Below are 25,120 nucleotides of genomic sequence, written 5' to 3'. Positions count from 1 at the left end.
GATGTTCTTCTATTCTTTACAGAATTGTAATGAAGATAGGAATTTTATTGAAACAAGTGTTCATGACAGAGACACAGAAGAACATATGTTGGCTTAGTGAGTTGTCTGCATTCCTGGACAGACTTGTCAGACCAGAACTTTTCTGATATTATAGGAGAACAAACCTGCTGCCTTTGCTTAAGCAAGGGCTGCACAATATTTTAAGAATCAAAAAAAGGATGTGCCAAATATAAAAGAAATATAGAGGAAGAAAGGAAGAATTAAACAGGGGTTAAAGAGAAGGACTTTTGCAGAAATTCAAGCTTGATATAACAGACAGTAGGAAATAACTTTTTATCTGTTAATTTGGTGTCAAAATGAAACAGAATAAAATTCAAATAGATTCACCCTGACTAGTATTCTGTAACCAGAAGGCTTTAGGACACTAGTCTCAAGAAGAATATATTGAGTTAAAAGGAAATTGATTTCATCATAATGTTAACTCAGTTCTCATAAAATTGCTGTTTGGTTTGTTCCCTTTTCAATATCCTCATGTAATCAAGGAAGATTCTAGAGGCAAATATATTTTTAAAAGCTTTGTAATTTATGAATAAACTAAACTAGTATACAATGTTAAAAAGAATCAGATAGCATAGTTTGTAGATAGACCACCCTTATGAATATCAGTTACCCCTAAGGAGAACATTTTCTGAACAGATGTTAACCACACACCTAGGCTGGAAGAAACTGTCACACGAACTTAAGGCAATTAAGCAACATTTAAATTCTTATCTATTCTCGAGAATGCTTTTGGAAGGGAATGTACAGAGAGAACATAGCATGGCCAAGCTCGAGGAACAGCAGGGATGGACTATCTTTGGGAGGAGGCTTGGGAGGAGGAATGTGAGGAAAGGATGCTACCTTTTTGGCTTGGTGAGTAAAGGCCTGAGTGCTCTGTCTGATGACATTATTTTGGAGTTGACTTTAGCTGTTTTTGCAAATATATGCCAATTTCTGTCTGTTCAGCTCCATTCTGGACATTGCAGCCTGGGATCCTTGTTGCAGCTAAGACCAAGTGTCTGGCAGAGATCCAGGAAAGTAGGTGTGTGTGTTTGTGTGTGTGTGTGTGTGTGCGTGTATATGTTGATATCCATTCTCTGAAGAATCTTAAGGTTTATTATTTTTATTATTATTAAGAAAATGTGACAGTGATTCCTCCCTCCTTCCATTTTATTGTATCTTGACTGTTTATCTTCCCACGCTTGCCATAGAAAAGTTAATATGGTGGTCAAAATAGTAGAGTCATCAATTCTGATTCCAAGCATAACAGAAAATCGTCCCCAGTTTACCCATCTCTATTGTGTGGTTGTAACTATAGTTTATAAAAAGATACTCTCTCTTATGACATAATCTGTTTTTTATCCTGGATGGATTCATAGTCAGTTCTATCAGTATGACATATTTGTGTAAGGAGATATCTTCTATACTGCTGGGAGCCCCTGATACTAAGGGCAAAAATCTCATCTATTTTTATGGCCAAAGCTGTCATGATAATATTGATGTCTGACATGTGTTATCTCCAGTTACAGAAAGAACATGTCACAGCAGTCTCTCTAGTAAGGCAGCCTTCAATCAGGTACAAAGAGTATGTGCTCATTTTGATTATAGATATTGTAGAGATAACAAATTCCTATGTCTTTCTTAACTAATATGATTTTTATATTTAGGCCATGATTATAGTAATGTCAAATATCACCACATTTGTTCAGAAAACAATACCCACATTTCTTATGGAATAAGATCATACCAGTGACATTTTGTAATTACATGAACTTCCTTTGTTTCCATGGAAGGAAGAGACATCTAAGGTGGATATCTTAAGGTGATTGAATCAGATGAAAATATGGTCTTCATGACTTAGAACTCTCAGCATCCACATCCTCAGTTACTTCAAGGCTTCTGGCTGCTGGGGTCAGCAGGCTGGAGACATGGGATCCTTCTGCTGCAGCACAGGGCACTGAGAGTGTGTGGTGTAGTATGGGGAATGGGCCTATTCCTGTCTTTGTAAATTGTGTATCAGTTTTATGATATTATTAGCATGGTGAGTGTTGTGATTGGACAGGTGTAAAATATTTTTGTTGAAGGTGTTATCTCATGAGAATGAATCACAGGAAACCATGGGGCTCTTTTGTCTTTAGTTTTTTTTTTCTTTCTTTCTTTTAAAATAATTATTTAGAGGAAAAAATTTTATTGGATATTTTCTTTGTTTACATTTCAAATATTTCCTCCTTTCCAGGTCTCCCCTTTGGAAGCTCCTTATACCATCCACACTCACCCTGCCTCTATGAGGGTGTTCCTCCATCTAACCATACACTCCTATCTTCCTGCCCTGGAATTTCCTACACTGGGCCATCAAACAACTTCAGGCCCAAGGGACACTCCACCCACTGATGTCCAACAATGCCATCCTCTGCCACATATGTGACCAGATCCATGGGTGGCTCCATGTGTACTCTTTGGTTGGTGATTCAGTTCGCGGGAACTCTGGGTTATTGACACTTTTGCTACCCACATTGGACTGCAAACCAACTCAGATGATTCAGTCTTTCCCTCAACTCCTCCATCCAGGACCCAGCACTCAGTCCACTGATTAACATTGAGCATCCACATCAGTATTTGTCAGGCTCTGGCAGAGCCTCTCAGGAGTCAGTCATATCAGACTTCTGTAAGCAAGCACTTATTGGTATCCACAACATTGTCCGGGTTTGGTGATTGTATATGGGATGTATCCCAAGATGGGGCAGACTCTGGATGGCCTTTCCTTCAGTCTCTGCTTCACTCTTTATCTCCATATTCCTCTTGTGATTATTTTGTTCCTCTTTCTAAAAAGCACTGAAGCATCCACACTTTTGTCCTCCCTTTTCTTGGACTTCAAAGGATCTCTGAATTGAATCTTGGGTATTACAAACTTATGGACTAATATCCACTTATCAGTGAGTGGGTACTGTGTGCTTTCTTTTGTGACTGAGCTACCTCACTAAGGATTATACTTTAACGTTCTATTCATTTGCCTGGGAATTTCATGAAGTCATATTTTTTGTTGTTTTTGTTGTTGTTGTTGTTGTTTTTATTTTGAAGTCATTGTTTATAATGGCTGAGTGGTATTCCATTGTGTAAACGTACCACATTTTTTTCTTTTCTTTTTTTTTTTTACTAGATATTTTTAAACTAACATTTCAAATGCTATCCCAAAAGTTTCCTATAATCTCCCCCAACCCTGCTCTCCTACCCACCCACTCCAACTTCTTGGCCATGGCAAACCCTGTACTGGGTCATATAACATTTTCAATCCCAAGGGGCCTCTCTTTCCAATGGTGGCCGAATAGGCCTGATATAACAGTCTTGTATGAGGCTATGGCAGTGACTGGCACATAGAGAAGTGGATGCTCACAGCCATTTATAGGATGGAACACAGGGCCCCCAAAGAGAAGCTAGAGAATGCACCCATAGAACTGAAGGGGTCTGCAATATTATTGGTGGAACAACAATATAGACTAACCATTAACCCCAGAGCTTGTGTCTCTAGCTGCATATGCATGATATTTTCTGTATCCATTCCTTTTTGTGGGACATCTGGGTTCTTTCCAGCTCCTGGTTTTGATGATTCTTTATATAGTTCTTTTTGTTTCTACTTGGTTGATTTCAAATCTCAGGTTGATTATTTCCTGTCATCTACTCCTCTTGGGTGTATGTACTTATTTTTGTTCTAGAGCTTTCAGGTGTGTGGTCAAGCTGCTATTGTATGCTCTATCCAGTTTCTTTTTGCAGGCACTCAGAGTTATGGGTTTTTCTCTTAGCTCTGCTTTCATTGTGTCCTATAAGTTTTAGTATGTTGTGCCTTCATGTTCACTAAACTCGAAAAAGTCTTTAATTTTTCCCTTTATCAAGTTATCCTTGAGTCGGGCATTGTTCATCTTCCACGTGTATGTGGACTTTCTATTGTTTTTATTATTGAAGAGCAGCCTTAGTCTGTGGTGATCTGATAGCATGCATGGGATGATTTCAATATTCTTTTATCTGTTGAGGCCTGTTTTGTGACCAATCATATTCTCAGTTTTGAAGAAGGTATTATGAGGTCCTGAGACGAGGGCATATTCTTTTGTTTTAGAATGAAATGTTCTATAGACATCATTTCAATCCATTTAGTCCATAAATTCGGTTAAATTCACGGTGTCTCTGTTTAGTTTGTGTTTTCATGATCTGTCTATTGCTGAGAATGTGATCTTGAAGTCTCCCACTATCATTGTGTGAGGTGTAAAGTGTGCTTTGAGCTTTAGTAAAGTTTCTTTTATGAATGTGGGTGCCCTTGCATTTGGAGCATAGATGTTCAGAATTGAGAGTTCTTCTTCGTAGATTTTCCCTTTGGTGATTATGAAGTGTTCTTCTTTATACTTTTTGATGACTTTTGGTTGAATGACGACTTTCTTCCATATTAGAATGGTTACTCCAGCTTGTTTCTTGGGACCATTTTCTTGGAATACTGTTGTCCAGCACTTCACACTGAGGTAGTGTCTGTCTTTGATGCTGTGATGCATTTCCTGTATGCACAAAATTCTGGGTCCTGTTTACTTTCCAGTCTGTTTGTCTATGTCTTTTTATTGGGAATTTGAGCCCCCAGTTGATGTTAAGAGATATGAAGGAATAATGATTATTGCTTCTTGTTATTTTTTTATGTTATTTTTGGTTTTGTGTGGCTATCTTTTTTAGGATTTGTTGACAGAAGATTCCTTTCTTGCTTTTTCTAGGGTGTAGTTTCCCTCATTGTGTTGGCCTTGTCCATTTATTATATTTTGTAGGGCTGGATTTGTCAAAAGACATTGTGAAAATTTGGTTTTGTCATAGAATATCTTGGTTTTTCCATCTATAGTAATTAAGAAGTTTGATGGTATAGTAGCCTAGTTTGGCATTTTGTGTTCTCTTATCATCTATATGACATTACAACATCTGTTTAGGATCTTCTAGGTTTCATAGTCTCTGGTGAGAATCTGGTGTAATTCTGATAAGTCTACCTTTATACATTACTGGACCTTTTTCCCTTACTGATTTTAATATTCTTTCTTTGTTTTGTGCATTAGATGTTTGACTATTATATGATGGGAGGATTTTTTTCTCTTCAAATCTACTTGGATTTCTTTAGTCTTCTTGTATGTTTATGTGCATCTCTTTCTTTTGTTAGGGAAGTTTTATTCTATAATTTTGATGAAGGTAACTTTTACCCTTCAAGTTGGTGATCTTCATTGTCTTGTATAGCTATTATCTTTAGGTTTGGTCTTCTCATTGTATCCTGGATTTCCTGGATTATTTCTGTCATGAGCTTTTTGCATTTTCATTTTTTTTTTTTTTACTGTTTGTCTATTTTTTTTTTTGTATCTTCTGTACCTGAGATTCTTTCTTCTATTTCTTGTATTCTGTTGGTGATGCTTGCATTTTTGACACTTGATTTAATTTTAGGTTTCCTACATCCAGGGTTGTCTCCTATATGATTACTTTTTTGTTTCTTTTTCTCTTTTTAGATCCTGGATGATTTGTTCAATTCCTTCTCTTGTTTGATTGCACTTTCCTGTAATTCATTAAGTAATTTTTGTGTTTTCTCATTAAGTGTTTCTACCAGTTTATCTGTGTTTTCCTGTATTATTTTAAGGGAGCTTTTTATGTCCTTATTAATGTCCTCTATCATCATCATCATCATCATCAGAGATGACTTTAATTCTTGTGTGTTGGAGAATCCAGGCCTCACCATGTTGAGAGAACTAGGTTCTGATGATGCCACATAGCCTTGGTTCCCATTGCTTATGTTTTTGCCCTTGCCTCTTGCCATCTGGTTATCTCTTGTGTTAACTGGTCTTGCTATCTCTGACTGTGGCTTGTCCTTCCTGCAAGCCTGTGTGTCCGTACTTATGGTAGATCAGTTCTTTCTGGGAGGAATTTGGGTATAGAGAGATGTAGTATAGGGTCAGCTCCAGGGTACAGTTGGAAACTGGAAGTGTCCTGTTCCAGGAAGCTCCTCTGTTCCTGTGTCCTGAGGTTTCCAGGCATGTCCCTTTAAGCAGAAATGGTGGTCATACCTATGTTCACATGCTTGTCTGCACTCCTGGCTCCTTTGTCTTTACATTCAGGTACAGAAAAATCACAGACAAGAGAATGATGGTGCTGAACCTGGGCTATTACCATGGCAAGAAAAGTTCCAAAGAAACAGCAAGAAAGTTTTAGATGAATTTAGTATAAGAATTGGATTAATGTCAAAAGGATGCAGACATAATACTTTCTGGGAGAGATAGAAATACTATCTCTTGGGAGAGATAGAAATACTAAGTCAGTGGAGAGCTTTTGAAGGTGTTGTTGGACAATTGAGGCATCCAGAGTCAGTAAGCTGAGAGGAGAGTGGACAGTGGTGAAGTGCAGCAGTGCAGTGCTCATTGCAAAGCCACCTCTGAGGTCCAGGCAGAGGCTCTTCATCACAGCTCTGCTTTGCTTCTTGACATCTCCACCATGTTTTCAGGTTTCTCAGGAGTGTCCTGTAGTGCTCTCTGGAGAAACATTTTGAGGTTCTGTTGCTTCAACTGGTGCCTAAAGGAGTCCACTAAGAAGTAAATGATGGGGTTGGCACAGCTGTTAACAACAGTTAGGACAACTGATGCAAAAAAAAAAAAAAGTCTATAATCTAGTATAATGAAACGATCCTCAGTCCAGGGTAACAGAAACCATAAGAAGCCTAGGTGTAACCCACAGAGAAGACAAACCAAAACGGTCAGCATGATGGTCACGAATAATCTGGTAAATTTCCTCTTCCCAGCACAACAGAGCAACCTGGCCAGCAGAGCCAGGGTGGACAGACAGAGGAGTACAAACAAAAATATCGGGTATGTTCTGATGAAGAATATCAATACCTGACACACAGAGTTATTTACATATTTGGGACCAAAGCGATAACAGAAATATCCACTCAGAATGCAGATCAACAGGGACATTACCCAGATCACAGCACACATGACAGTTGATGTGTGTTTTGGGCGATGGCAGCAATACCAGATGGGGCACAGGACAGACAGGCAGCGCTCAGTGCTGATGGCACTGAGCATGCTCAGGCCTGTAATGTAGAAAACCATCATGATTGTGTAAAAGCAATAGTCCAAGATACTGTTGGGTGAGGGAACCTTGAAAAGAAACATAATGGAATTTATGATGTGACAGAGCAGATAGAAGAAGTCAGCCAGGGCCAAGTTTAGGATGTAGACTAAGAAGGCATTCCTGTGCAAGTGGAAGCCCAGGAGCCAGAACACAATGGCATTTCCTGTCAGCCCAACCAGTCCCATGATGATGATGATCAAATGTTGGATCAGGGTCTCGATGTCAATACTTCCAGGGATGGTTTTTTTTCCATTGGATTTGTGGTCGTGGGTGCCATTGCAGAGGCTGAGATGTTTAGGGCCAGAAACCCTGCACTGGTGTTGCTGGGAACACAAAGAAGAAATGAGGCCTTCACTATGAAAACAACATTTAATTTCTTTTTTGTGTTTTCTGTGGGGTATTTTGTTGTTATTTTAAAAATTTTTTTGTATTAGATATTTTCTTTATTTAAATTTCAAATGTTATCCCCTTTCCTGCTTTTCCTCATTCCTGGAAACTTCCATCTCATCCTCCCTCCCCCTGCTTCTATGAGAGTGTTCATCATCCCACACTCCCATTTCCATCTCTCTGCCTGTGATTCCCTAACACTGGGGCATCTATAGAACCTTCATAGTTTCAAGGACCTCTTCTTCCATCCATGCATGACATGGCCGTCATCTGCTACATATGCACCTGGAGCCATGTGTACTCTGTAGTTGATGGCTTAGTTCCTGGGAGTTCGGGGGAGGGGGGTCAGAGGGGAGTGTCTTGCTGGTTCATATTTTTGTTTTTATGGGGCTGCAAACCCGTTCAACTCCCTCAGTCCTTTCTCTAACTCCACTATTAGGGAACCTGTGCTCAGTCTATTTGCTGGCTGCTAACATCTGCCTCTGTATTTGTAAGGCTCTGGCATGGCATCTTATGAAACAGCTATATCGGGTTCCTGTCAGCATTCACTCTTTGGCATCCACAATAGTGTCTGGGTTTGGTAACTGTATATGGGATGAATCCTCAGGTGGAACATTCTCTGGGTGACTTTTCCTTTAGTGTTTGTTCTACACTTTATCTCCATATTTGCTCTTGTGAGTATTTTGTTCTCCTTCTAAGAAGGACTGAAACACCCACCCTTTGTCTTCGTTCTTATTGAGGTTCATGTGGTCTGTGAATTTTATCCTGGTTATTTGCAGCGTATAGGCTAGTATCCACTTATCAGTGTGTGAATACCATGTGTGCTCCTTTGTGATTGGGTTACCTCAATCAGGATGATATTTTCTATTTCTCTTAATTCCCTTAAGAATTTCATAAATTCCTCATTTTTAATAGCTGAGTAGTACTCCATTCTGTAAATGTACCATATTTTCTGTATCCATTCCTCTGTTGAGGGAAATCTAGGTTCTTTCAAGCTCCTGGGCATTATTAAGTAAGGCTGCAATGAACATAGTAGAGTGTGTGTCCTTTTTAAATGTTAGAATATCTTCTGGGTATATGCCCAGGAGAGGTATTGCTGGATCCTCTGGTAGTACTATGTCCAATTTTCTGAGGAACCACCAAACTGTTTTCTTGAGTGGTTGTACCAGAGAGCATTCCCACCAGAACATGAGTAGTTTTCCCCTTTCTCCACATCCTCACCAGCATCTGCTGTCACTCAATTGCTGCTGAGATTTTGATTTTAGCCATTCTGACTGTTGTGAGGTGCAATCTCAGGGTTGTTTTGATTGAACACACGTTTTGTTAAAGACATATATTATTAATACATATTTGTTGGGAACAAGCAAAAGAAATAAATTCTAAGAATTACCATTTCATTTTCAAACTCCATTTAATCATAGAAACTAAATCCAAGGCCCAGGGACACAGTGGGTGCTGGAAACTTCCCAATAGACAAACAGCTTCTTTTATAAGGAAATAGTTGTGAGATTCCAGATATCACAGAGGTAACTTATTCATGTCACTGGCAGAGTCAAAATAAGTTTCTCTTCACAGGCCTAGAAACTTACTCTAACCTGATTGGTGAAAACTCCCTTGCTCTACCCCTCACGTCAAAACATGATTGGATGCTACAGCCCATTCTTCTACCTATCATTAAGGTTCCATTCCTTAAATAATCTGTACAACATTTCTTCAAGGTAGTAGTTCAGCTTTAGGGTCTATTCTGCAGTCCCATGTACCAGAATCAGCTTGATTAGAATAATTTTTGTCATTTGCACTGCCATAGTATTTGTGTTATGTTGGATTTATGTTGAATTTAAGGAGACCCCCACAACATACTCATTGTATAAGGTGATGAGTTTTATTATGAGGTTTTCAGGTATTTATATGCACTTTTTATGATCATTTTTTACTGAGTTTGAGCACTTTATTTTTATTCATATGTAACGTGTCTCTTTTCATAAAGAAACATAGTTGAAACAAAACATCACGGGGATGTAGGGACCATTGTAGCTGTGCAACAAAGCAGGGTGCCTAATACAAAATGGTGGGAGACAGTGTGAGGCTGTGCAAATGTACAGTATGAGCCCACATACCATGAGAAGCTAACAGGCGGGGAAAGAAAAGTGGTGGTAGGGTCAGAGCATTTATTCCTGCTTGATAGTGGCATTCCTGCACTGAGAAAGTGAAGAACAGCCCCCACATGTCCAGCATGAGACAGTTTTATGTCTCAAGCTGATTATAAACCATTCAAAGGAGACAGCCTCCCACAGCTGACTTTAGCTGTGATTAGAATAGAGAGAGGATGGTGGTTTACTTGGGCATGCCATATGGCCTCGAAAGTCTCAAAGCCTGATCATCAGGTAAACCTGAAGTTTTTCCAGGACATCCCCGCCCCCCAAAAAAAGATAGTTGCCAAGGCAGTTTTCACAGATATATTGTGGAAATGAGCTCACTAGTCAAGCCAGCTAAATGGAAATTAGCCATACTTAACATGAGGCACACATGCAAACATTTTATAAGCTAAGAGGCTTCATTTTAATTTAATACCTCCAGGGATCAACTTTTCCTCCTTTGTTTTTTTTTTTATTACATATTTTCCTCAATTACATTTCCAATGCTATCCCAAAAGCTAATTATGATCATTAATTAATTGTCAGGCCTAGTTTGCCTGCTAGGAACAATGGTTTTTGTGTTTCAGGGGAGTTGATAGAGGCTTGCAGAGGACAGGCAACTTATTAATAACCCCAAAGCCCAGCAACCCACCCCTCTCCTTTGAGCAGTCTCTTAGAATCATCATCTCGGTGTTTTGATTGTATGTGGATGGGAGAAAAGTCAGAGAAGAAGTATTCAAAGCCAGTAAATATCCAACTTTGAGATGATAGATTAAGAAAGCATTCAGCATAAATAAAGTACAGGAATTGTGAGGAGAAGTTGTTGGCAACATGGAAGGGAATAGCAGTTGTCTAGGAAGAAAAATCAGAGCCTGGAAGATTTCTTTCTTACTTCAGGATTTCATAGAGGACCTCCAGGCCAAAGGAGTATGCAGACAGGCACCCAGGAATGAATGCAGGGCTTCCTCCTTGTGATCTTGTAAGAGACACTAGCCACTATGGTCACAATGCAATAGAAAAAGAAGAAAGTGGAAACCCAACAAATCTTTTACTTCCCATTATGGGCTTAGCAATGTTCAAAGCTAATTTCAGGGCATGAGGTATTTGTCTGTTATATTGAACCACTAACTTCAAAAGGAACAAATTATATTTAGATTGTTGACCTGCATACTTGGGTTTGCAGAATCCTTGCATAACATGGACAAAAAACCTAAACTTAACCAGACAGAGGAGTAATTTTCTGGTCATGCTGAGTGAGCCAGTTTTAATACTTATCTCTGATCTCTTGCTGTGCTGCTCAAGGCTCTGTTTTCTCTCTTTGCTACAGGACCAGACTATGATGCCCTTCTCCCCTACACACTCTCCTCATGATGCCTGCAACATTACACCTTTCTTCCTTGGTGCTAATCATCATGACATACTCCCTTTGTTCTACAACACTTCACAGGTCAACATGGAACTCTATCCCTCTACACAATCCCACCATGATGCCCTTTATCAGTACACACTCCTAACATGATGCTATAAATAACTAAAGAAGACTAACATGATGGTATAAATAACTACATACTCCCACCATGATTCTCTACAACACTATACATACCAACACAAAGCTCAACATCCTTACAGAGTTCCACCATGATGCTCTACATCACATGGGGACCCAAAGTTAACTAGATCACTACTCAAGGATTTCTCAGCCCACAGTGTGTGTGGCCTTTTTGAATCAATCTTTGGTGAAGAAATTCCCTACAGACTTGCCTGCCATTCAATCTGATGGAGACATTTTCTCAATTCTCTCTTGGTTTGTCAAGGTTTGTGTTGAGTTGACAAAAATCCCAACTCAACCCAACCCAACCCAACCCAACCCAACCCAACCAAACCAAACCAAACCAACCAAACAAGATATACCATGGCCAATAAAGAGGGATATTTCTGAGGGCATTTCAAGATTCTCTGGCCAGACATTATCCTTTGCATATTCAATGGTGTAAAGTAGAACTGTGTTTTGAAGGAGTTTCCAGTGAGACAAATGGCACCCCAAGATATTCTTACACAAGTTGAAATGCTCAGATTCATTTTCTGAGATTCTCAAGGGATGTTGAAGTCATGACCCTTGTGAGACCAGGTAGTGCTTGAGATGGTAATAGACATAGCAATTTTTCTTGTAGTGCATCCAAATACAAAAAGTTGCTGGAATACAAAAGTTGCTGAATTGTGGTATTTTCCACTTGAATTCCAAAGGAAATCTAGAAAGTCTGGCAGTGTGTAGCAGGATAGCATTCTTTACAGAGGTCAGCCACAAGAGTGTGGCAAGTGAATCTTTAGGGTAATGCCTAAACTGCAATGGCAAGCCAAGGATGTTGAAGATGCCACAGATAGATAATTCTGCAGAGGAAAGGCAAAGATACCAAGTGGATCCAGCTTCAGAGGGAGGCCAAGCGGGGTACAAACAGCATGTCACTAGGAACTTAGCTGCCCAAGCCTGTTGGCACTTAGATCATGATACCATATGCCATAGATATTGGACATGGGCTACAATGTCCTTCTTGTGGTATTTTGTTCTTGGTGTGATAGTAACCTTTCTCTCCATTTCTCCAGTTATCCCAATTGGTATGGTGATGTTTAGTCTACATCACAGTTTGATGGCATTTTATAATTTTTATATTTTTATAGTAATCATGGCTGAAAGTACATCCTGAGTATCAGGAGAGTCTGAATTTATAATGTTGGTTCTGATAAAGCTTTGGGAACTTTTGAATTTGGAGTGGGTAGAGGACTGTGTAGATTTTTCATTGTGAGAGAGACAGAAGTCATTTGAGGATCAACTTAAAATCTTGTGGTTTAAAGTGAGGTTTTAGGGTGTCAGGTTGGGAAGGGGTGGACTTTGTCAGTTCATCTTGACTGTAAATTTGATTATGTTAACAAACACGGGGGATATCCACTAAGCATGTCTTTCTATATGTATGTAAGGTCACCTCCAGAGATCAGCTGGATGAGAATGGATGCAATAAATATATTAAACCATTGGTGGACTCCATATGAGGGTTTTTTTTAGTGGGAGCTGGGGTCTACTTGGATGATATAGGTCAATGGCAGTGTGTTCCTTGGGGTCACAGCTTTCTCTAGCATCCTCACTGTATGCTTATTTCATTCATTATTTCTAGTGGTCAGAGGATTTAGAGCTTTTAATATAAGACAGATCCTGTCACCTGAAAAAGTTAGGACTGGACCTTCTCACTCTTAATATTTATATCATTTATCTTGCCAGAACTCAGCAGAAAGGACTTCTAGTACTCTGATGGTTTGTGTATGCTTGGCACAGGATGTTGCATGATTAATTGTGGCTCTGTTGGAACAGGTGTGTCATTGTGGGTGTGGGTTATAAGACCCTCATTCTAGCTGTGTGGAAGCCACTATTCTGCAAGCTGCCTTCAGATGAATTGGTAGAACTATCAGCTCCTCCTACACCATGCCTGCCTGCCTGGACGCTGCCATGCTCCTGACTTGAAGATAATGGACTGAACTTCTGAACCTGTAAACCCACCACCCAGTAAACATTGTTCTTATAAGAGTTGCCTTGCTCATGGTGTCTATTCACAGCAACAAATCCATAACTAGGACAACTACTCCGTTGAATCATACAGTAAAAGACATCTTTGACTTTTCCTGTTTTATTTGAGATCATAGAGAAAAGGCTTTCAGCTTTTCTTATGACATCAGCTGGGCCTCACTGAGTGTGGTGTTTAGTATGTTGAGACACATCTCTTTTGGACCTATGCATTAAGATTCACTTTTGGTATTTTGAAAGGAATGAATATTCATAAATGTCACATTTTCCATAGTTTTGGATGATTTTACTTGAATTTTGTTTTTTTTTTCTGTGTATGTTTGACAATATGTGTGTGTGAGTGAGTGTGTATGTGTGTGTCTGCATGTTTTGTTTGTATGTGTATGCATTGGGGAAGGGCAGAGATTGATGTCCATTGTTGTTTTTCTCTTTTTGATACTACTTGAAGTTTGTTTTTCTTTTTGTCTGTGTATGTGTGACAAACATGTGTGTGTGTGTGTGTAAGTGTGTATGTGAATGAGTGTGTATGTGTGTGTGTGTGCGTGTGTTGTGTGTATGTGTATGCATTGGGGAAGGGCAGAGATTGATGTCCATTGTTGGTTTTCTCCAATTTTCCATAGTTTAATTTATAATTTAGAGCACCTCAGTGAGCCTACAGCTCTCTCATTTAGTTATAATAATTGGCCCCCAAGTCTGGAAGTACTCTCTTGTCTCTGCTTTCTTTACTAGATGTGCCATGCCTAGCTTGATGTGAGATGTCTGATATTTGAGTTCTGGACCTCATGCTTGTGCAAAAGGCACTTACCAACTGAATAATTTTCCCAGAATCTCCTTCTGTCACTTTGTTTATTAGTGAAATCCATGATCTCTTTTCTTCTAGTGGTGAGAACTGAAGCTGAGGCTCATGTGTGCTAAAAACTCATACCACACTCAGGCCTCCTGGAAATATCTTGAGTGTGTTGGCAAGCTTACCATCTATGTAGTCAAGGAATGGATTATGGATTTCGTGCTCACAATCTGACTGTGTGCACCTAGAGATTCTTCAAGCGGCTTGCTCACATACTCTGAGCTCCCAGTCTTGGGGTTTGTGGTAATCTTGCTGTTGGGGGTGTTGTCACGGTCTCACCACTAGGAGGTGCAACAAGCCCAGGTTTTCTTAAGTTCAAATGTGGTGTTAAAAAGATCTAGCAGAGCACATAAAGGGGAAGTTTGCCTTCAGAAGTCTCCACTGGCTCTGTGTTAGATGCAGGCACCTTTTCTGCTCACCAGCATGTGCTCAGGCACTGTAGCACTCTTTCTAGCTGTTAGGTACCCATAGCTTTCATACAATGGTTTGGGGTTGATTTCACATTTTTTCTTCAATCATTACTACCTGGGGTTGGGAGAGGGGTGTAGTGAGCATCGTGTAAGGAAACACTGAGATTCCTAAGCCCACAGAGACCATGTAGCACTTGGGGGAAACAGGATATTTTTGTTGCAGGCTTCCTTTTGTTGAGGTATATTCATGGTTAAAAATAGAATTCTCACATACAGGAAAGGAGGCCAGGGCAGAACCCAACCAACAGTGGGCTACTGTTCTTCCTATCTTGCATGGGGATATGCCCAGGTGCTTCACAGTGGTTTTTGTCTTAGGAAGAGACATCTATATTGCTCACATTGAATTCTAAGGCAACACCTTGAGGATTCTTTGTCCTAAGTTAGTAGCTAGGACTTTCATATGGGATGTGTCATCTGAGGATGAGAGGTGGATGGTGGGATATATTGAAGCCAGTTACACTAGAGAAATAATGAATGAAGTGATTTTCACTGTGTCACTGATTCCTTAAACCCAGACTAAGGCTGCTGTTGCAGCAAATAAACCAAAACCTGTCCCTCTTGGGGACAGTCTCTGTTGCCTCCAGGGTGGGGTTAGATAGTCAGTGTGAAAATGTTGGCCATTGGATGAGGTGTTTAAGCTATGTCTAGTGTTGGATCTCAGTGAAGTGGGTCTGATATTCAGGAAGGATAAGTCACAGGTTCACTTTCTTGCCTTATGTCCCAGTGGATAGAGTCTTCTGTCATGGTGCTGTGGGGTAGAGATAGGAGAGATAGCCATTAGTCCTTGGCTTGTGTAGTTCTAGAGGCTCGGTTATGGGCTACTTGCTTAGGAGAAGGAAATGTGAGGTTCTGCCTGGCACTGGGTGTCATAATGAAACACCTGATACAAGAATTTAACTCTAAGATCTGGACCCAATTTAGTTTATTTTCTTGATTTATCCGGGATTTCTCTCTATTAATATGGGGAGAAGTGATACAGGCAACTTTTCTTTCTGCTTCTAAGGTGTCTTAAGGAATACTAAAACCAGGTATTCTAGTTTGGTTCCATGTTCTCTCATTTCTCCTGAAGATGCTGTGGTAAATGAATAGGCTTTCCACATTGAGGACAGATGGGGGAAGACAGTGAATTATCTGGGACCTTCCTGCATTTCTACTGATCAGCTGTAATGCTGTCAGGAGTTGTGATTCCTATAAGGGGCAGGAGGAATAACACCACACTGTAGACATAGACAAGGAAAAACCCAGATATACTTTAGATTTACAGAAGAAACAATAGACCCTAACATAGAATGATAAACAAAGGCATAGTAGGTGGGGCACAATTCTATTGGCCCAAGTAGGGCTACAATCAATGAGATAAGGTCTATAGGCTGTTCTCTGCACAAACAAGGTTTAAAACTCTATCTGGTCCTGGTTGGTTGTGCCACCTTAGTTTCCAACACTTTTGAGGCATAAAATCTCTGTGAGTTTCAGACCAGCATCGTGTACACAGTGAGTTCAAGGACAACAGGACAACTAGGTTTACACTGAGAACCCTTGTTTCTTGTTTCAGAGAGAGAGAGAGAGATAAAGAGAGAGAGAGAGAATGAATTTGCATCCCAGAATCCCAGAAGCCTGTACTGGGGGAGGGGTCCCCAATATTTGCTACCGTGCTCACTGTTCCCAAGAAAGTGGATTATATTTGGAGTGATGGGAAAGTCAAGCCCTTTGGCTTGGGCAACAACATCAAACATTTTTATATAACCATGCCCAAATATATCTTGGATGTGAATGCCTATTCTGACAAGCAGTGTGGATCCAGGATGTTGATTGTTATCTTTGCCCAGGTTGTACTTAGGCAGAAAGTACTAACTTCTGAAGAGGTAATAAACCCACACACAAGGGCAGCTGCAGCCTAAATCTGGAGTTCAAGTTTCAGGGTACAAAGGCAAGGGATATGGAAAGTAAGGTGGTGTGATATATTAAAGCACCGATTTTTCCAATATAATGGAATATAAATATACTAAACTTGTTGAAATGCCAGAAAATAATTCAATATCCCAGTGTTAAAGGCTAGGACCATCCTCTAGGCATATTTGAACAAACTGAGGAAGAGAGGATGTCAGCTAAAAACATAGGTGAATCTGTATATGTAGGTGTACTCTTTTAGTCTCAGCTATCAGGAGGCAGATGCAGGTGAATCTCTGTGAGTTCAAGTCCAGCCTGGATTACAAAGCAAGTTCTAGGTCAGTCAGTGCTGCAAGGTGAGACCCTGTATTAGCAAAACCAACTAAAGCAGCAGTAGCAATAGCAGCATCAACAAAAGCAGCAGCAGCAGCAGCAGTGGCAGTAGCAGCAACACAACAACACTTGGTGAGAATAATAAGAAACTAGAAAGAGAAGTTCAGCAAGAAAAATGAAACTAAAAACAAAAACCAAAAATCCATAGTACCCAAAATCAAACCGAAACTCAAATGGAAATATTGAAGCTTAAAGAACACATTAAGTTAAATCTCAGCAGGAAGGGTGAGCAGCAAGCTACACCATGCAGAACAGGAGCAGGAACTGAAGACAGGGTTAAGGAAATATTATATCCATGAAGCAATAAAGGACAGATAGCTATAACTGCAACTTTTGGGAGCTCTGGGCCACTTTTAAGATATCAAACCTCAGAATTGAAGTGTTTAACCTACTTATAAAGTGAAACAAAAAAATTTGCCTGGAATTCTAAAATGCAGAAACACATATTCTGTCAGCCATGCATTTAATAAAAAGAAACACGGGAAGTGTGGATGTCTCTCATGTCAACCAAGATTGCTTTGTGACAATATTATTCCTTGAAAGTGACAGAGTAGTAAATAACCCCCTCTGTTAGACAGAAACAACTAAGCAATTCATGATCACCCACAGACTTCCAAGAGACCCTATACCTTAGAGGAAGAAAGAAAGCTCCAAATACCAGAGTCCAGCATGAAAGGATTTCACAGAAGGAATAGATGAACAGTTGGAAGCTAGTAAGAGTAATGTATTAAGTAAACCAGAAAGCTTAAAAGACGTGTGTGTGTGTGTGTGTGTGTGTGTGTGTGTGTGTGAGAGAGAGAGAGAGAGAGAGAGAGAGAGAGAGAGAGAGAGAGAGAGAGAGAGAGAGAGAGAGAGGAGACAAAACTAAACAGCTTTAACTCTCCTTTAGAAAGACATGGAAGGGCAAGATAGAAATGCTGGTTGAGTACAGGAAGCATTCCTCAATTCAAAAATATAGTCTGAGAGTGAAAGGATGAAGACAAAGGTCTAGAAAGTGAAGGAAGGGAGGCAGGAGCAGCCATACTGATCTTCAACAGAGGAGACTTAAGTGAAACTAGTCAGTAAAGAGGAAGTCTTCAATTGCATATTAGTAAATAGAGTGATCCAAAAGAGAGACTCGGGGATCAGACCCCCCCCAATAGTAGTTGGTAAGAGTGAGGAGATCAGCAGGAGCTAGGGGTGTTGAGGGAATGTAATTCCTCAAGATGAATTTAATCAAAATACAATATGTACATTATAAAAATAATACAGGATAACCCATTACATAGTTAATATGTTAATAAAAACTGAAAAGAGAGAATGTAAGGATTGAAAATACATATGCACTAAATGTTGGCACACACAATTTTAAAGCAAATAGTTGGATATAAATGATTGATAGGTCCAAGAACAAACATAGTTCTTGACTTGAATACTCTACCTTCACCACTAAATACATTATCCAGGGAAAGTACTACGAAATTAACTTTAGAGTTAAACTATACCATATATCATACTGTGGAGTACATATGCTTCTCTAAGAGAGATCATAATTTAGGTGACCCAAGAAATCTCTGTGACACGCTTGCTTAAGCAGGAACTCCTAATGACAACATCATTTGACATACAATTGTGGATTGGAGAAGTCTCACAAGCTGCATCTCCAGTACAAGATCCTCTTACTCTAAGAGGCCTGGGATTCTCCCCTCTTGCACAGTGAGGAAGCCCTTGTATTGTGTTTGTGAATCATCCTACAGGTAAGAGGCATAAACATCTGGGCACAAAAAAAAAAAAAAAAAAAAAGAAAGAAAAAGAAAGAAAAGAAAAGAAAAAAAGAGGAGAGAATATGTTCCCCCTTTTTTTAAATTAGGTATTTTTATAGTTTACATTTCCAATGCTATCCAAAAACTCCCCAATACCCTCCCCAACCCCCTACCCACCCACTCCCCCTTTATGGCCCTGCAGTTCCCCTGTACTGGGGCATATAAAGTTTGCAAGTCCAAAGGGCCTCTCTTTCCAGTGATGGCTGTCTAGGCCATCTTTTGATACATATGCAGATAGAGACAAGAGCTCCGGGGTACTGGTTAGTTCATATTTTTGTTCCACCTATACGGTTGCAGTTCCCATTAGCTCCTTGGGTACTTTCTCTAGCTCCTCAATTGGGGGCTGTGTGACCCATCCAATAGCTGACTGTGAGCATCCACTTCTGTGTTTGCTAGGCCCCCAGCACAGTCTCACAAGAGACAGCTATATCTGGGTCCTTACAGCAAAATCTTGCTAGTGTTTGCAATGGTGTCAGCGTTTGGAAGCTGATTATGGGATGGATTCCTGGATATGGCAATCACTAGATGGTCCATCCTTTTATCACAGCTCCAAATTTTGTCTCTGTAATTCCTTCCATGGGTGTTTTGTTCCCATTTCTAGGAAGGGGCAAAGTGTCCACACTTTGGTCTTCATTCTTCTTGAGTTTCATGCGTTTAGTAAATTGTATCTTATATCTTGTGTATCCTAAGTTTCTGGGCTAATATCCACTTATCAGTGAGTACATATTGTGTGAGTCCTTTGTGATTGGGTTACCTCACTCAGGAAGATGCCCTCCAGGTCCAACCATTTGGCTAGAAATTTCATAAATTCATTCTTTTTAATAGCTGAGTAGTACTCCATTGTGTAAATGTACCACCCTTTCTGTATCCAGTCCTCTGTTGAGGGGCATCTGGGTTCTTTCCAGCTTCTGGCTATTATAAATAAGGCTGCTATGAACCTAGTGGAGCATGTGTCCTTCTTACCAGTTGACACATCTTCTGGATATATGCCCAGGAGAGGTATTGCGGGATCCTCCAGTAGTACTATGTTCAATGTTCTGAGGAACAGCCAGACTGATTTCCAGGGTGGTTGTACAAGCTTGCAATCCCACCAACAATGGAGGAGTGTTCCTCTTTCTCCACATCCTCTCCAGCATCTGCTGTCACCTGAATTTTTGATCTTAGCCATTCTGACAGGTGTGAGGTGGAATCTCAGGGTTGTTTTGATTTGCATTTCCCTGATGATTAAGGATGTTGAACATTTTTTCAGGTGCTTCTCTGCCGTTCAGTATTCCCCAGGTTAGAATTCTTTGTTCAGCTCTGAGCCCCATTTTTTAATGGGATTATTTGATTTTCTGGAGTCCACCTTCTTGAGTTCTTTATATATATTGGATATTAGTCTCCTATCTAATTTAGGATAGGTAAAGATAATTTCCCAATCTGTTGGTGGTCTTTTTGTCTTATTGAAGGTGCCCATATCTTCAAGGCTTTCCCACACTTTCTCCTCTCTAAGTTTCAGTGTCTCTGGTTTTATGTGAAGTTCCTTGATCCACTTAGATTTGACCTTAGTACAAGGAGATATGAATGGATTGATTCTCATTCTTCTACATGATAACAAACAGTTGTGCCAGCACAATTTATTGAAAATGCTGTCTTTCTTCCACTAGATGGTTTTATCTCCCTTGTCGAAGATCAAGTGACCATAGGTGTGTGGCTTCATTTCTGGGTCTTCAATTCTATTCCATTAGTCTACTTGTCTGTCTATACCAGTACCATGCACTTTTTATCACAATTGCTCTGTATTAAAGCATGGTGATTACACCAGAGGTTCTTTTATACTTAAGAAGAGTTTTTGCTAACCTAGGTTTGTTGTTATTCCAGATGAATCTGCCGATTGCCCTTTCTAATTCATTGAAGATTTGAGTTGGAATTTTGATGGGGATTGCATTGAAGATTGCTTTTGGCAAGTTAGTAATTTTTACAATGTTGATCCTGCTAATCCATGAGCATGGCAGATCTTTCCATCTTCTGAGATCTTCTTTAATTTCTTTCTTCAGAGACTTGAAGTTTTTTCATACAAATCTTTCACTTCCTTAGTTAGAGTCACACCAAGATATTTTATATTATTTGTGAGTATTGAGAAGGGTGTTGTTTCCCTAATTTCTTTCTCAGCCTGTTTATTCTTTGTGTACAGAAAGGCCATTGAATTTTTTGAGTTAATTTTATATCCAGCTACTTCACTGAAGTTGTTTATCAGGTTTAGGAGTTCTCTGGTGGAATTTTAGGATCACTTATATATACTATCATATCATCTGCAAAAAGTGATATTTTGACTTCCTCTTTTCCAATTTGTATCCCCTTGATCTCCTTTTGTTGTCGAATTGCTCTGGCTAGGACTTCAAATACAATGTTGAATAGGTATGGGGAGAGTGGACAGCCTTGTCTAGTCCCTGATTTTAGTGGGATTGCTTCAAGCTATTCACTATTTACTTTGATGTTGGCTACTGGTTTGCTGTAGATTGCTTTTATCATGGTTAGGTATGGGCCTTGAATTCCTGAACTTTCCAAGACTTTTATCATGAAAGGGTGTTGGATCTTTTTGAATGCTTTTTCAGTATCTAATGAGATGATCATGTGGTTTTTGTCTTTGAGTTTGCTTATATAATGGATTACGTTGATGGATTTCGACATATTAAACCATCCCTGCATTCCTGGAATAAAATCTACTTGGTCAGGATGGATGATTGCTTTAATGTGTTCTTGGATTCAGTTGGCGAGCATTTTATTGAGGATTTTTGCATCGATATTCAAAAGGGAAATTCGTCTGAAGTTCTCTATCTTTGTTGGATCTTTCAGTTGTTTAGGTATCAGAGTAATTGTGGCTTCATAGAATGAGTTGGGTAGAGTTCCTTCTACTTCTATTTTGTGGAATTGTTTGTGCACTGGAATTAGATCTTCTTTGAAGGTCTGGTAGACCTCTGCAGTAAACCCATCTGGTTCTGGGCTATTTTTGGCTATGGGACTATTAATGACTGCTTCTATTTAGGGGATATGGGACTGTTTAGATCGTTAACTTGATCCTGATTTAACTTTGGTACCTGCTATCTGTCTAGAAATTTGTCCATTTCGTCCAGGTTTTCCAGTTTTGTTGATTACTGCCTTTTATAGAAGGGTCTGATGGTGTTTTGGATTTCTTCAGGATCTGTTGTTGTGTCTCCCTTTTCATTTCTGATTTTGTTAATTAGGATGTTGCCCCTGTGCCCTCTAGTGAGTCTAGCTAAGGGTTAGTTTGGTTAATTCTTTGAATAGTTCTTCTTGTTTCCACTTGGTTGATTTCACCCCTGAGTTTGATTATTTCCTGCCGTCTACTCCTCTTGGGTGAATTTTCTTCCTTTTTTTTTTTCCTAGAGCTTTTAGATGTGTTGTCAAGCTTCTAGTGTATAATCTCTCCAGTTTCTTTTTGGAGGTCCTCAGAACTATGAGTTTCCCTCTTAGAAATGCTTTCATTGTATCCCATAGGTTGAGGTATGTTGTGGCTTCATTTTCATTAAACTCTGAAAAGTCTTTAATTTCTTTATTCCTTCCTTGACCGAGGTATCATTGAGAAGAGTGTTGTTCAGTTTCCACATGAATGTTGGCTTTCCTTTATTTATGTTGTTACTGAAGATCAGCCTTAGTCCATGATGGTCTGATAGGATGCATGGGACAATTTCAATATCTTTGTATCCGTTGAGGCCTGTTTTGTGACCAATTATATGGTCAATTTTGGAGAAGGTCCTTTGAGGTGCTGAGAGGAAGGTATATCTTTTTGTTTTAGGATAAAATGTTCTGTAGAAATCTGTTAAGTCAATTTCTTTCATAACTTCTGTTAGTTTCACTGTGTCCCTGTTTAGTTTCTGTTTCCAAGATCTGTCCATTTATGAAAGTGGTGTGTTGAAGTCTCCCACTATTATTGTGTGAGGTACAATGTGTGCTTTGAGCTTTACTAAAGTGTCTTTAATGAATATGGCTGCCCTTGCATTTGAAGCATAGATATTCAGAATTGAGAGTTCCTCTTGGAGGATTTTAACTTTGATGAGTATGATGTGTCCCTCCTTGTCTTTTTGATAACTTTGGGTTGGAAGTCGATTTTATTCGATATTAGAATGGCTACTCCAGCTTGTTTCTTCAGCTCATTTGCTTGGAAAATTGTTTTCAAGCCTTTCACTCTGAGGTAGTGTTTGTCTTTTTCCCTGAGATGGGTATCCTGTAAGCAGCAGAATGTTGGGTTCTGTTTGTGTAGCCAGTCTCTTAGTCTCTTTTTTTTTTATTGGTTAATTGAGTCCATTGATATTAAGAGATATTAAGGAAAAGTAATTGTTCCTTCCTGTTATTTTTGTTGTTAAAGTTGGCATTCTGTTCTTGTGGCTGTCTTTTTTTTTTTGGTTTGTTGAGGGATTACTTTCTTGCTTTTTCTTGGGCGTGATTTCTGTCCTTGTATTGATTTTTTTTTTTCTGTTATTATGCTTTGAAGGGCTGGATTCGTGGAAAGATTATGTGTGAATTTGCTTTTGTCATGGAATACTTTGGTTTCTCCATCTATGGTAAATGAGAGTTTGGCTGGGTATAGTAGCCTGGGCTGGCATTTGTGTTCTCTTAGTGTCTGTATAACATCTGTCCAGGCTCTTCTGGCTTTCATAGTCTCTGGTGAAAAGTGTAATGTAATTCCGATAGGCCTGCCTTTATATGTTACTTGACCTTTCTCCCTTACTGCTTTTAATATTCTATCTTTATTTAGTGCATTTGTTGTTCTGATTATTATGTGTCGGGAGGAATTTCTTTTCTGGACCAGTCTATTTGGAGTTCTGTAGGCTTCTTTTTTGTTCATAGGCATCTCTTTCTTTATGTTTGGGAAGTTTTCTTCTATAATTTTGTTGAAGATATTTGCTGGCTCTTTAAGTTGAAAATCTTCATTCTCATCAACTCCTATTATCCGTAGGTTTAGTTTTCTCATTATGTCCTGTATTTCCTGCATGTTTTGAGTTAGAATCCTTTTGCGTTTTGTATTTTCTTTGATTGTTGTGTCGATGTTCTCTATGGAATCTTCTGCACCTGAGATTCTCTCTTCCATCTCTTGTATTCTGTTGCTGATGCTCACATCTATGGTTCCAGATTTTTTTCCTAGGGTTTCTATCTCCAGCGTTGCCTCACTTTGGATTTTCTTTATCGTGTCTACTTCCCTTTTTAGGTCTAGTATGGTTTTGTCCATTTCCATCACCTGTTTGGATGTGTTTTCCTGATTTTCTTTAAGAACTTCTACCTGTTTGGTTGTGTTTTCCTGTTTTTCGTTAAGGACTTGTAACTCTTTAGCAGTGTTCTCCTGTATTTCTTTAAGTGAGTTATTAAAGTTCTTCTTGATGTCCTCTACCATCATCATGAGATATGCTTTTAAATCTGGGTCTAGCTTTTTGGTTGTGTTTGAGTGCCCAGGACTAGGTGGGGTGGGAGTGCTGCGTTCTGATGATGGTGAGTGGTCTTGATTTCTGTTAGTAGGATTCTTAAGTTTGCCTTTCGCCATCTGGTATTCTCTGGAGCTAGTTGTTATAGTTGTCTCTGTTTAGAGCTTGTTCCTCAGGTCATTCTGTTAGCCTCTATCAGCAGACCTGGGAGACTAGATCTCTCCTCTGAGTTTCAGTGGTCAGAGCACTCTCTGCAGGCAAGCTCTCCTCTTACAGGAAAGGTGCACAGATATATGGCCTTAGGACCTCCCTCCTGTCCGAAAATGAAGGCCCAAAACAGGACCTGTCCCGATGCTGAGTTGCTTTGGCCTGTACCAGAAGTGGTTAGCTTCTGTATTTTACACTCTCACCTGTGCAGAATACTCTCGGAATTGTCCTGGAACCAAAATGTCTGTAGCTGATGCCCAGGCCAAGAGCTCTCGGGCTGGACAGACTCCTTTCCTCTGACTGGGACGTGGCCAGCTGTCTGGGGCCCGAAAAGGGGGCTGCCTTAGAAGCTCTGTGGCTCCCGCCTGTCCCAGAAGCTTTTAGCTTCTGTATTCCGTACTCTCACCTGTGCAGAATACACTCGGCGGGGTCCCGACACCAAGATGTCTGCTGCTGATGCTCAGGCAAAGCGCTCCTGTGCTGGACGGACCCCTTTCCTCTGGCCAGGAAAGTGGTGGGATGTCTGGGGCCTGTGCAGAATACACTGGTCGGGATCCCAGAACCTGAATCTGTTTTCATTATTTGTATTTGTATGGTTTCAGGGTTGACCACTCTTCAATGGACAGCCAATATGGAGCAGTCCCTGGGAGACACTAATTCTCTTGCTACGAGTAATCAGTAGTTCCCCGTGGTTCTGTTTGAAAATTATCCTTCCACACTAACATGTCCATTACTTTTGCCATTGTCCCCTTGTTTCTGCAGCTGTCTCAGGAGAGACATTTTCACAGCAGACTTCCTAGTATTCTAGCACTTAAAATTTTTATGCCCTCTTCCATG

At 39.8% G+C, this 25,120-nt stretch overlaps 1 protein-coding gene across 1 annotated transcript; it reads right to left on the bottom strand.

Moving 5' to 3' along the window:
• Positions 1 to 6,494: 6,494 nt before the first annotated feature.
• Positions 6,495 to 7,492, bottom strand: LOC110289117 (mas-related G protein-coupled receptor member A8-like). Its single transcript, XM_021155303.2, has one exon. It carries the CDS (start codon positions 7,350 to 7,352, stop codon positions 6,495 to 6,497), a length of 858 nt encoding a protein of 285 aa, XP_021010962.2. The 5' UTR covers positions 7,353 to 7,492.
• Between the last annotated feature and the right edge of the window lie 17,628 nt (positions 7,493 to 25,120).

Source organism: Mus caroli, unplaced genomic scaffold, assembly GCF_978045245.1.
Source record: "Mus caroli unplaced genomic scaffold, Mus_caroli_1 scaffold_8, whole genome shotgun sequence".
NCBI lineage: Eukaryota > Metazoa > Chordata > Mammalia > Rodentia > Muridae > Mus > Mus caroli.
The sequence above is the reverse complement of the archived record's forward strand: the minus strand, read 5'-3'. Positions and strand labels throughout refer to the sequence as shown.

Coding starts and splice junctions, on each gene's coding strand:
- LOC110289117 (XM_021155303.2), bottom strand. CDS start 7,352: ATGGGACTGGTTGGGCTGACAGGAAATGCCATTGTGTTCTGGCTCCTG.